The sequence below is a fragment of the Parasteatoda tepidariorum genome, chromosome 4 (genome assembly GCF_043381705.1).
Source record: "Parasteatoda tepidariorum isolate YZ-2023 chromosome 4, CAS_Ptep_4.0, whole genome shotgun sequence".
Lineage (NCBI taxonomy): Eukaryota > Metazoa > Arthropoda > Arachnida > Araneae > Theridiidae > Parasteatoda > Parasteatoda tepidariorum.
In genome coordinates, this window is record NC_092207.1 from 14182807 (window position 1) to 14195829 (window position 13023).

Sequence of the window (13023 nt, forward strand, 5' to 3'; positions counted from 1 at the left end):
AACATGTGCCTTCAAATCGCGTGAATAAGAATCGCAACACGCAAATATGAAAAGCTATGTTTGATATTAAAATCGTGTGAATAAGAATCGAGATATTAGCAGATTCCAGGCTTAGGACCTCTAAAAGGCTTGTCAGAAGCAGCGTCGTTTGAACTATGAAAATCGGATCTATCTGGAGGGCGGGTAAAAAATTCGGAAAATCATCTGCTGGGTGTAAAAGGGGAGAAAATAGGTAAAATAAGTAAAAATGAGAAAGGATTAGTAGCTATGTAGTTTGAATTTTCTGCTTCTCTTTAAAAATCGGTGAATTTTCTGAAAAAGCGGAATGCTTATAAAAAAAATGAAATTTTTAGAAAATCTGAATTTTTGATAAAAAAGCTGAAATTTAAGAGATAAAAGTGAAAAAAGCGGAAATCCGCTAAAAAGCGGAAAAATCTCATCCCTGAATACTCTCAACATACCCAACACATGAACAAAGCTCACTTGCTTTACAATACACCAACTTATCAATAAATGGCACAAAGGAGAAAAAACTTCAGAGATAAAAGAAAAAAATTCAGATATAAAAAAAAATTCACTTTTGATTTAAAGCTAAGTGTTCCAGCAAAGCTATAATTTTAGATTATTATTTTTTATAATTAAGAACAAAAACTTAATTGTTAAGAAACTTTATTTTAATTTTCCTCCTGGAACAGAAAAAAAATAAAAATCAATGCAAAAAAAGGCATTTCTTTCACTTTTAGCTGAAATCTAGAAATATCTCTTTCACTTTTAGCTGAGAATTAAAATTTTAAAATTTTTGAAAAAGAAAAAAAAGGGGGGGGGGACTTCTTACATAAGCAAGGTAAAAAAAAAAATTCATTACTTTCAACAAAAAAAGAAATCATAACTTTACCTTCACTTTGGTTTCTTCTGGAAGCATATCAAAATCAATCCACATTGAGTCATCAGATCTTGTTATTTCCTAACGAAGAAAAATAAATTTAAAACATTTAACAACTCTCTTCTACAGTTTTTATTCAATAAAAAATAGTTTACATGAATACCTAAAAGATAAAATAATGCAGAATCGCTTTAAAATGAGCATGTAGTTATTAAGAGGTATCATATCCCTTAGAGAGCTTTTTCTAAAAAATCAGAATAAATGTAGCGTTTAATGGCACAAAAGTCAGAAGCAGCACCAAATACAAAATCAGAAGTAAAAAATCAAACATTGTGCTAAAATAACACTGATGCAAAAAATAAACGAATAAATAAAAGTAAAAAAGAATTCATATTTAGTAGGAAAATATAACTACCAACATTGCCTGATTGTAAACTTCATTCATTTCATGTAAAATTCATCCAAGTCAGAAATAAATAAATAAGGAATAACAGTAGACATGTTTCAAGTGCATCAAAAATAGGCACCAATTTTCAGTTCAAGGCTTGACAAAAACAAAAGAGATAAAAATGAAATGTAAAGAAAGAAAAACATACTTGCCAACAAAAAAAAACCACAGAAGCCGGGAGAGAGAAAAATAAAAAAGAGAACAAGAAAAATCGCAGAGGTCAAGAGGCAAATCAGGGGGAAATGCATTTCCATGAGCCATGGTGGTTACTAATGTCAATAACAAGGGTATCAGCCTTCAAATGAATAAAACAAGATTCCAGGGCATCAAGATGAGCTGATGCAATTGGGGTGGAAATAATTTTAGCATTATCAAAATTGAATTTTAAGCCAAGATTTCAACAATGAAGCAATTGAAGATTTCTCAAATTCACGATAACGGACATATCTATCTTGTCATCTAATCTTATTTAATAACTACCAGAAGTTTACACACTCAGTTTGTTAAATTAAATGTTTGTAATATTATTAAATCAACCAACACTTACAAAGTCTACCATTAGCAGATCTTTCACAACCACTTTAGAAACAATACTTTTGATCTGCATTCCAAACAAATCAGGGCACACCATAGCAATATGGCCCAAGGAAACAAGCGCTGTTCGGAAGTACTCAGAATGGAGAGTGAGGCTCAGTTTCAAACGCTGAAAAGAAAAGTTGAATTATTAGCCCGATTTTTAACGAAACTCGTGATTAAAAACAAAAATCAAGAAAACTGACATCAATAATTTGTCCAAAGACACGTTCCTTGTTGGAGACCATAACATTTAGACATCCAACAGCATGTTTGGCTTGTTTTACAGTCCCATTTTCAATAAAACGTTCCAGCATTGGTTGCAAGCGCCTACAACAAAAACACAAATTACATTAAATAATGAAAAAAAAATTATATCTAAGTGCATAACTAAAAAATTTAGAACTAAGAGTTCTAAGAAATTTGAACAATGGTGACAAATAACAATTTTAGCCTACAATCTTGAAAATTTTTAAAAAATTTTAGTTTTTCTCTACAGGAAGGCCTTAAAAAAATTATTTTATAACAGAATTAGCGTTACTAGGCCATTAAAAAATAAACAATTCCCTCTTTTTATCAATAATTTCATATATAAAGCTACAAGTTATAGAAATTATAGGTTGTAACTTTCCAGTCAAAATTTAAAATTTGTAAATATAGTTAGCAGAAGAATCTGACAAAATTCAATAAATTAAAAAAAAACTCAACAATTATTCTTTTGGTCACTCACATTTAATTAAACAAATACTTACGAGCAGATATTAGGATATTGTCCTTCTAAAACATAACCAATATTTGTAAAAATAAGAATAGTGATATCAACAGCCACTTCATCTTCAACTCGCAATATATGTAAGAGTTCTTCAAAAACAAAATTATTGCAGAAAGCTCCAGGAAATATTGCAGATAAAATCTGTAAATAAAAGAAAATTAGCTTGACTTATACAAGTATAAGAAAAATAATGAAATGAAAGCACAAAATTAATTTTCTATTAACTATGAGAACATAAATGTTGCATTAAGATTATAAATATTGATGTCACACTCTTAATGGCAATTTTTACATAAATCTTTTAAATGTTTACATATTTAAATATTTACAAATTTCAAAAAAAAAAAAATTTTAATCAGAAAAGAAAATAAGAAAAAGATATAATCTCATCATCAGCTCAGAGAAAAAATAGTGCTTTCTAATAATGCATTAATACAGCCAAAGCAAAACATATTAATACAATAGTATGAGAAGCACCAAAAAAATTTAAAACAAAAATAGAACTTATTAAGCAAAAAATGTAATAGAAAAAAAAATGCAAAAGACAACAATCAAACAAAAATAGAAAATGAAAATTCTCGAAAAATTTAATGAATGTATAAAGCAAGTATCACATTTACAGGCATTTTTCAAAAATGTTTTCTTAACAAGTTTGCCAGATCACAAAATATGGCAGTAGAAAAATGCCTGTCAGATTATTGAGTTCTTACTGTATACAGATCAAGTAAACAGTAGCATACATAGACTTAGGTTCACCCTATCTTAGACTTATCATAAAAAATATAAAATTATAATATGAAATAAAAACACTGTAGTAAAGAGATATTCGGATATATATAATCATTAATTTTATTTTAATTTAAGAAAATGATAATAGCATTTACAGTGAAAATGTAGAATTAAGATATTAAACTGAAACATTCTTAAACGCTTACCATACCTAATAGATTTTTTTTCTTAATATTAGAAAAAAATAGCACACTCATATTCAAAGTTTTGTTATGCATTATTATTATATATAAAGTGAACTAAAAACTATTTTATGAATAAAAATAATTTTATTTTAACTTATTTTTGTTATTATTCTGGTGAGTGCGCCCTCAAAGCGGAGGTGTTATTTACGCTACAGCTAATAAACATACTTGGAGAAGTTGCAATCCTCTTTCTGATGAATTGAACAATCCCAATTGTATATCAATGTCCCCTGAACCAGTCAGAGAGTCTTTAATATAAAGAAGAAGTTGCTTTATTCCCGCAAGATCTATCATCACTGGAGCCACACGCTCTAACATCTGTTTCACAATCATGTAGAAACTGTTGGTCTGAACAGGTAACCCAAGTGCTTTCAAAACTTCTTTCTGAAATCAAAAAGAAAGGTTTATGAGTCAAATAATTTAACACCATTCACAAAAATGGGGAGAAACTTCATTACTTACTACACTATGTTCAATTTCTGAACAAGTAGCTGAACCTTTTAAAATTGTATCCATGTGACTTTTGAGCCTGTTATTATTTTGAAGCATTCCAAAAAATTTCTTCAAAAATTCTTGGCACTTAATTGGTTCTGGAAGAGTTTCTAAAAAAGAAAATTTAATTCAATATAGTAGTATAAAAAAGAAATTTAAGCAAATTAAAAGCAAATAATTATAATTTCATCACATATAGCACTTACTTGATAGAATAACAATTTTGTTAGTAAGATTTTTCTCATAACCCTCTAACTTGGGAGTTTGAAACAATACTTCTAAGACATCTTTCACATAGTTTCTAACACTAAAAAAAAAAAAATGATTATAATAAAAATTTATGAAAAATATTATTTTACAAAAAATTTTATGAACATACTGATTTCAAACATTACAAGATAAATCACATTTATAACCTTAAATAAATTTATGTAAAATTTAAGTGATTAGTCATGGTAATTCAAATTACTAAAACCAAAACTCCAGCACTTAGTTATAAAATTTTATCAAGATTTATACATCATTGTAACATTACAGGAGTGTACATAAATTATAGTTTAGAATTTAGCATTAAAACTGACAAATTTACAAAATGTTCAAAAGAGTAATATCAAAAGGAAAAAAATTTTAGAAAATATATTTTGCATAAAATGTATTTTTATTTTTAAAATTATATTTTATTATAGCACCTATCTAGGTCTAAAAACCATAATATAGCCCATATAGCTATTATATAGCCTATATAGACATTATAAGCTGTTTACAAGTGCTATTTTCTCTTTTAAAATGACTTAGGACACAAATGGCAGCATCCATGTATATTCCCTGTTTCAATTAAATTTAAATATTTCATGAAATTGGAATATTATCAAATATATCATCAAAACTAAAGTAGTTATCATTGACATTTGAAAATGAAACAATAGGTAGAAAATAACTAACCATATCCTTAGAAAGAGAAAAAAGCAATACGAGAAAACACTTTCTCTATTTTACATTATTTGGTGTTATTTTATATAGTGTGGGGTTTATATGTTTTACATAATATGCAGTGAATAATCCTATAATTTTGTACAAATACTAATTTTATTTGACTTACATAAATGAATACGAAAATTACGATAAATTAACCAATAAATTGCAGTTAGTCAGTCAATTGTGCTTTGTCATTTCCTTCACCATTTTACTTCTTTTATCGATTTTTACTCATTTTATAATTTTAAAAAAATAGCTAAAAAATTTTAAATACTGTAATATAATTAATAACTTATAAATAAAAGTGGAACATTTTTTTTAAATAAAAAATATTAGAAATCTTAAATATTATATCAAATTAACAAACAATTAAATGTGTGATATAAAAAAATGTCCAATAGCAATTTATAGATAATGAAATTAATAAGAGATAATGAAGATCTTTCCACTGGCATCCAAGAGAGTTTACTTTACAATACTTTATATTTAATATAAGTGACAAAATTAAGAAATAAATAAAATTATACTTACGTATTTTGACACTTCAATAGTTCATTGAAAGCCCTGGGGAAAAAATGCAAAAGTGGTTTAAAAAAATATGTATAAAATAAAAATAAAAATTTAAAAGTAGTTTTAGAAAAATTTATAAAATAGTAAACAAAAATGATGCAAATTTTAACAACCTTAATGCTAATTTAAATGTACAACAACTCTTTCTTTTAAATCATGAATGTCAAAAAATAAATTTGAACAGTTTGTTAAAAACATTTTACATCTTTTTCGGGGCACAAAAAGTAACTTATTACTTTAATTATCGAGTCAATATTTAATTAATTCAAAATCTTACTTAATAGCATATTCATCTACAGAACAAAATAACTGATAAAGTTTCTTCATCCTTTCTTCTAAAGGACTTTGATAAGGTACAAGACAGGTATGCAATATCCGTTCAACCAGTAACCTATAACAAGATGAAAATTTAACAGACATTACAACGAAATGAAGAGCATAGCAACAAAAATCACTAAAAATGAAATTTTAAAATATTATGGAAAAAGAAACTCACGGTGAAATAACAAAAAGTTATAAATTTTTGCTTATGAATTTTCTTATCCTAAGTAAAACAACAACATAAACCACTAAGAAAATAGTTTAATCATTTACAGAGAAATAAAATCACATGTTTCACAAAGGACATCCCATATCAAAGTTGTCACAATGTGATAAAAAAACAAAATAATTAATTCTTGAAGTTGTGTTGATTTAAGTGCTATATGTAGTATGATTATATAAGAATTAGATAATAAAAATCACTAACACCTAATGAAACAAACATAAATTTGGTAAATAAAAAAAAATAAATTTAAAATAGAAATCTAAAAATGTTATGAGCAAAATTAATTTAAATAAGTGAATACAAACATACATAAAATTTAAGCAAGGAAAAAGAGTATATATGAAGCATATACCTATAGAATATTATAAACATTTTAATAAAATATATCAACAAACTATTTATTTATTTTTTTTAACATTTCGTGAACATGAACTTCACTATGAGATATTTTAATCATGTGAATACGAATCTCGATGTGATTTTTAATTTCATGAATATAGATCTTGACGCGTGATTTTTAAATTGCATGAATATGAATATCAATATGAGATTTTTAAATCAAGGGAATAAAAATTATAATGGGTAATTTTAAAATGTCGAATTAAGAACCGTGGTAGTATTTTAAATTTAGTCTGTAATTTTAACCGTATTTGTATAGGTAAGAAAAAACGTAAATAATCAAAGTAATGAAACTTTTTTTGAAAAGGAAGAATTATTCTTTTTATTAAATAGAAAAGGGCAAAATTTTGCATTAAAAAAAAATTCTTCTCAGTAATAGTTTTGTAAGAAAAATCTCATAATCATAAATATCTTGAACCTATTTTTAGAAGTAGAGAAAGTAATATGAAACTTGAAATCTTTCATAATTTTTTTCATAAATTAGAAAATTTAAAAGTTACTGAAATAAAATAATCTTGGTTAGTAATAGAACACAGAAGCTGTTTTAGTGCCTCTAAGTTGCAAGTCATAAAATGAGTTCACGGCTTACAAATTCATAATAAATAAAATCAAAATAAATTAAAGTATATAATAAAGCTCTTAGAATAATACAGTAAACCAAATACACGTCTTGAATATAACATCACTTGTATTTAAATCATAGCAACAAATAACACAAATCCTTTAATGAAAAAAAATAATAATAAAAATTATGGATATATTGTACATTGGTATACCTCAGAACCACAAGATTTAAACAAAATATAAATTGTAAAATATCTAAAATGTCTATTATCAATTGCTGTTTGTCTTTTTATTTCTTATAAATAAAATATTTGAAAAACTCTTCCACAGCAAAATAAAAATTTAGCTGATTAGGTTTATGGTCTTATATCCAGAAAAGAGAAACAAAAGGAGAAAAAAAATTTTTTAAAAAAAACAGTGTTTTTCAGGAGGGGGAGGGAAAACCCCCATTAAAGAAGGTTTCATTGAAATTTGGTGATATTATTAAATAAATATTTAGAAACACTTAGATTGGGTTTTTTTTAATCTTCTAATCAGTTACTCTACTTTATTGAAACATATATATATATATATATATATATATATATATTCTTTTTATGTTATAAATCTAACATTACAATTTGAAACATAAATTATCTGTACAAGCCACAAGGAAATAAAGATTTCAAATGTAAAATCTGTTTTATATAAAATTCCAGCCATAAACACATAATATTCAGACCATAAATTATAATATAAAAACAGATACTTCATAGAGATTGAAACAAATTTAAAACAAATACACAGATCCAATGCATCATATATCAATCAGGATACCAGTTCTACCATTTTTTGGCCTTAAATGTTAATGAATTTTACCTAATTACAAAAATAAACAAAAATAAATTTTCTAAAAATTTTTTAATACTGACCTGTCTTCCAATGCTGTTTGGTAATAAACATGCAAAACTTTATTCTTAATCCAAGAGATACATTCCTTAGTGGATTCTGGAATTTCAGGATTACTCATATGTTGTTTGTAAAGCATAGCAAGTCCCAACAGAGCTTCTTTTCGAATTTTGAACTATATTAAAATAATGAAAAAAGTTAATAATACTAACAAATTAAAATCAAGCAAATTTCAACTGTAATAATTTAGAGAAAAAATCCGATTTTCCTCAGAATTGAATTTGTTAAGGGAGAGAAGAAAAAAAAAACTTAGAATTTGAAGAAGAAAAAAAAGAAGAAAAGAAAACGAGGATTATGGATTACCATAACATAACTCCAAATCTAATAATAAAAATCATTTCATTAAAAAATATATATATTTATGTAGTGTAAAGGAAAAATATCTAATGGGAGATTACAACAAACTAATAAAATGCGATATTTTTAATTATTTTTGTTTAATGTAATGATAATTTACAAAATTAGAAAAAGGGAATAACTAGTGAATTTTTCCGCCTACAAAATGTAAGAATATTGTCCATAATGTGATAATTAAAAAAAATTAACAATTAAAAAAATTATATGCAGTTTTATTTACTACGAATAAGTTTTTTCTTTTGTAAGCGCAATGCTTCTTTTACTTTAAATTAGTAATTGTTATTACTAAAAATGTCTGGCAAAAAATTGCAAAAGTTTGCCATAGAAGGTCGGAAGAAATTCTGCCACAGGGGTGGGAACCATGAAAGACAAACTGAAATAGCTTTAGTATCATTGTGTGAATATAAGTTGTGAACTCATAACTACCCTATTTTACAGTGTATTAATGAATGCTTTTTCAGCCTCTAAAGTAAAACTGAATAAGTATACACTTATATAAGGAAATAACCTAAACAAATAAGCTTTTAATGTTTAAGTACACATATTAGAACTCGGAATCAAAAAAATATGACATAGTGAGATTTGTTCACATAGTCCCAAAACACATTTCAATTCTTTAAATTGCACTACTTTCAACTTTTTATCCCCCCCCCCTTACTGCATAGCGCAGGAGTGGGGTAAGTTGTCCCATACCTAAATAATCAACCTTCTTTCAGAGGAATCTCATTCTTATAAAATTTATTACGGGAATTTTGTGTGTGCACCTATAAAATGCTTGATTTTGAAAATATTTAATTAGAGGAATGAAGAGCTGAAGTGGCTCAAGAGATAGAGCACTCCTCTCCTAACGAGATGATCCGAGTTCGAATTCCATCTATGGCTGGTCAATACGAATTCTACTTCATGACAACACACACAACAAGTGATGAAGTAAAATATCCTCACAACTAGTGGGATCATAGGTTAGAATCACCTTGAACTCGGGTGAACCATGGGAGGTAAGTTCAATCAAAAAGTCCTACACGAAGACTAGTTTGTCCCAATGCTTGATCAAGGAGTTCCCTTATCTTCTGGATTGGGTTCAAAATTACAAAGCTATGTGGATAAACAATGATAGTCGCAAACTCAGAATTCAATCCGCTATTCAAAGCTGGGTTATAATATTAGACTAAGGAAGATTATGTCTTGCAGTTGAATTCGCAATCATGGAGCTGCTGAATCTGTGCATGTTAATAAGTAATGTAAGAAGTAAAGAGTAATAAGTAAATAAGAAACGAAATGCATGCAAATAAAAATAATTTTTATTTAGGGACAGTATTTAATACCCATAAGTTTTTCAAAGAAAATTATTACCTTTTTATCTAAAGTCCTTTCCTTGACAAAATTTAAAAGATCATCTGTTACAGAGTTAAAATCTTTTTTGGCAGCACTAATAATTGCCATGACAACTTCATATCTGACAGTTTCATCAGGATCATGCTGGCGAAGTCTCATTTGTTCTACAATAAACAAAAAAGTCAGAATTTATTGTGAAAGTAAAAATAATCTATATGAAATCTTCATAGTACTATTTCCCATAAATGCTTAATTATATTCAATTACAGTGTTGCTTAAACAAATATTTCTCAAAAAAATATGCATAAGTCACTCAAATACAATTTTAAAGATTAAGTCATTAATTGCAACATTTACTGTTATATAGCTAAGCATTTTATTTTTAAAAATTTTGTTTAATTCAGGAAAATATGACATGGATACTTTTCTACCTTCAATTTATGTAAAATTATTTCAAAATATTAAGAGCCACTTTTTATAAAATACAATCAAAACAAATTTTAGTGTGATTTTGACTTCACTCATGCATTCATAATTCTAAACATTAATACATTCATAATACAAAACATTCTTTAAGAATTTCTAATTTTAACACATACTTACATTAAATATTTTTGATATATATAAATTTAGGTATTCACTTTTCTACAATTTTATATACAAAAGTATTTATGAATCAACTGGTTGACAATAGAGTATTTAATTTTCATATAAAACTTGAAAATTTTCCCAATAAAAATATAAAAAAGAGTGATAAGTTGAATTATTTATTAAGTAATTAGCTAAAATTAAAAAAATATATAATTTAGTGAATGAAATTTTTACATCAGGATAAGAGTTTTTTGGAGGAAGGGATGAGAATTTCCAAATTTTAGATTTTAATAATCTTTATACAGTACAGAAATAGTTATACAGAATTCAGAAAACCGGAAAACCAAAAAACGGGAATGAAATTCGATAAATTTTCCCGCCATTTAAAAAAAAAAAAAAAAAATTTTCCTCATAAGATCTTAAGATTTTTCTTTCTTTTTTGAAAGATGTTTACCTTACCATCATTTTGGAAATAATCATTAGTGTATTTGTTACTTCAAGGCTTTTTCTTCTTTTTAAGATTATTTCCAAATATTTTTTTTTTTTTTCAGTTGGGTTTAACAATAAAGAAACAGCTTTTTGTAGCAATTCAGAAAACCGGAAAAATCAGTTATCCGGAATAGCGATAGATCGTTCTGGATAATCGGTTCCCTACTGTATTTGATTTTTAATTTTATATTTAGTCAATCAGTAAAGACAATAAGCATAAAAGAACTACTGGTAATTAATTGTTGATATATCTGGTTTCCATTGAGATTTCCCACAACTATCAAGTAGTTTTACGACAAACAATAAAAAAATAATATACAACAGTAAATGTATAGTTTACTCACTACATTTAGTATACTCACTCAAATGTATAATAGACTCAATTAATAATATATACTATAAAGTAATATATAATGTATAATATAATACTTTATAGTATACTATACTTTTACTTTGCAAATCAAAATTATATTTAAAATTCAAAAATTTAAGGTAAATTTAACTCTACATTAATATTCTTTAATACTTTGATGCATTATAATTAAATAGAGAATGTGGAAAATCTATTAATCATATGAAATAAATGTAATAGACATCTAAATATACCTGTGATGTCGGGACGCAATTCAGGATGATTCAGGAGAAAATGCATAGCATATTGTACACAACGTATCCTGACATGACTGCTAATATCATTAAATCTATAAATAAAATTTAAATAAAAAATTATTTCACTTTTACAATATATATACTTTCAAAACATACAGAAATGAAACAGAAACTAACCTGCCGAGAAAGCATGTCCACAATGTCTTGTTCTGAGTTGCTAAATCAGAATTTCTGTCGGAGAACATTCTAGCTAACAATTTGGTCACATCCAAGCGTTCTTTTTCAAGACTGCTCTGTTATTACAAAAAAAATAAATAAGTAAAATTAGTCAAAAGCTGTCAAAAAAATTTTATTAGGGGTGATGTTTTTTACACTTAATCAAACAAAGTTTCCTCTGTTTAAGAAGAATTATTATATTTTTTACCTATATGCATACAAAAAATTACTTTAAATTAACACATTTATTGAAAATTAGCAACAAAAAGAAAATACACAATCTTAAAAAAATATTTTTAATAAGTTATAAAGCTTTTATCTACTAATCAAGCCATGTTTTGTTTTCTAATCTTTTATTTTTTTCTTAAACAAATATGCATTCAGTAATGAAATTCAAATGAGTTTTCTGAACTTTTGTTCTTTGGACTTTGTCACTGTATAGTTACCTCTAGGTAGGCACAATCATTAAACATTAATTTTACATTTAAAAAAAAAATTTAATTAACTTCCGATTTTTTTTATTCTATTAAATTTTTATATATTATATAATACATTATATTTATATTGAGTTTTGAATACTAGCTTTGTAACAGTTTGGGATAATGCAGGTCATAAACTATGTTAATAATTAAAAACAAACAAGTACATATAAAAGAAAGATAAATAAAAAATGTACCTTAAGTTTGAATTCCAGCTGAGGCAAAACACCAGTAAGCATAGTTGGACAAATCGCATTTAGCTCATAAATCAAATCATATAGTTTGTTTATTAAAATACTTTCCACTTTTCCCAAAATTAAGGCATTGTTGAAGAACTAAAAAAAATTAAAGCTAATTAACTTCCACTTTACAGAAAGTAAAACAAATGATAAATATAAATAAAAAACATAGTTACAGCATGGATATATGGTTCAATAGTCGCTTGTGTTCGCTTTAAAATATCTCTTGCTAAGTTGTAGGAATTTTTGTTCTGCGTCTGAAAATAAATTTAATTTAGACAAAACAGTGCAATTTTATTAAAATTAAAAAACAGAAAACATACAAAAAAATTATCTTGAAAGATATAAAGAAATTATCTTGAAAGTCACAAATACATGATCTTGAAAGATACAAAGAAATGATCTTGAAAGATACAAAGAAATGATCCTGAAAGATACAAAGAAATGATCAAAGAGTCTAAGAGATGCTTGCACATATCTCAGAGATGAAAATGGCACACATATTGGAAATGATAATTGGTTGTTTTAAATAAACAATAAATGATTTTTATAAAATGTTTAAA

The 13023-nt window shown here is 26.0% G+C and overlaps 1 protein-coding gene across 2 annotated transcripts in view; it reads right to left on the reverse strand.

Annotated features, from left to right (window-relative positions):
• The window catches only part of LOC107441414 (cohesin associated factor B pds5), a 38541-nt gene that overhangs the window by 15322 nt on the left and 10196 nt on the right, over positions 1-13023 (reverse strand). For both annotated transcript variants that reach the window (XM_016054664.3, XM_016054663.3), the window contains exons 7-21: positions 12637-12717; positions 12419-12556; positions 11704-11819; positions 11524-11618; positions 9856-10001; positions 8109-8260; positions 5965-6078; positions 5649-5681; positions 4349-4449; positions 4113-4252; positions 3819-4034; positions 2657-2817; positions 2111-2234; positions 1879-2034; positions 896-964 (exon numbers count right to left, since the gene is read on the reverse strand). In XM_016054664.3, the coding sequence (XP_015910150.1) occupies positions 896-964; positions 1879-2034; positions 2111-2234; positions 2657-2817; positions 3819-4034; positions 4113-4252; positions 4349-4449; positions 5649-5681; positions 5965-6078; positions 8109-8260; positions 9856-10001; positions 11524-11618; positions 11704-11819; positions 12419-12556; positions 12637-12717 (1842 nt within the window). The remainder of the gene's footprint in view (positions 1-895; positions 965-1878; positions 2035-2110; positions 2235-2656; positions 2818-3818; positions 4035-4112; positions 4253-4348; positions 4450-5648; positions 5682-5964; positions 6079-8108; positions 8261-9855; positions 10002-11523; positions 11619-11703; positions 11820-12418; positions 12557-12636; positions 12718-13023) is intronic.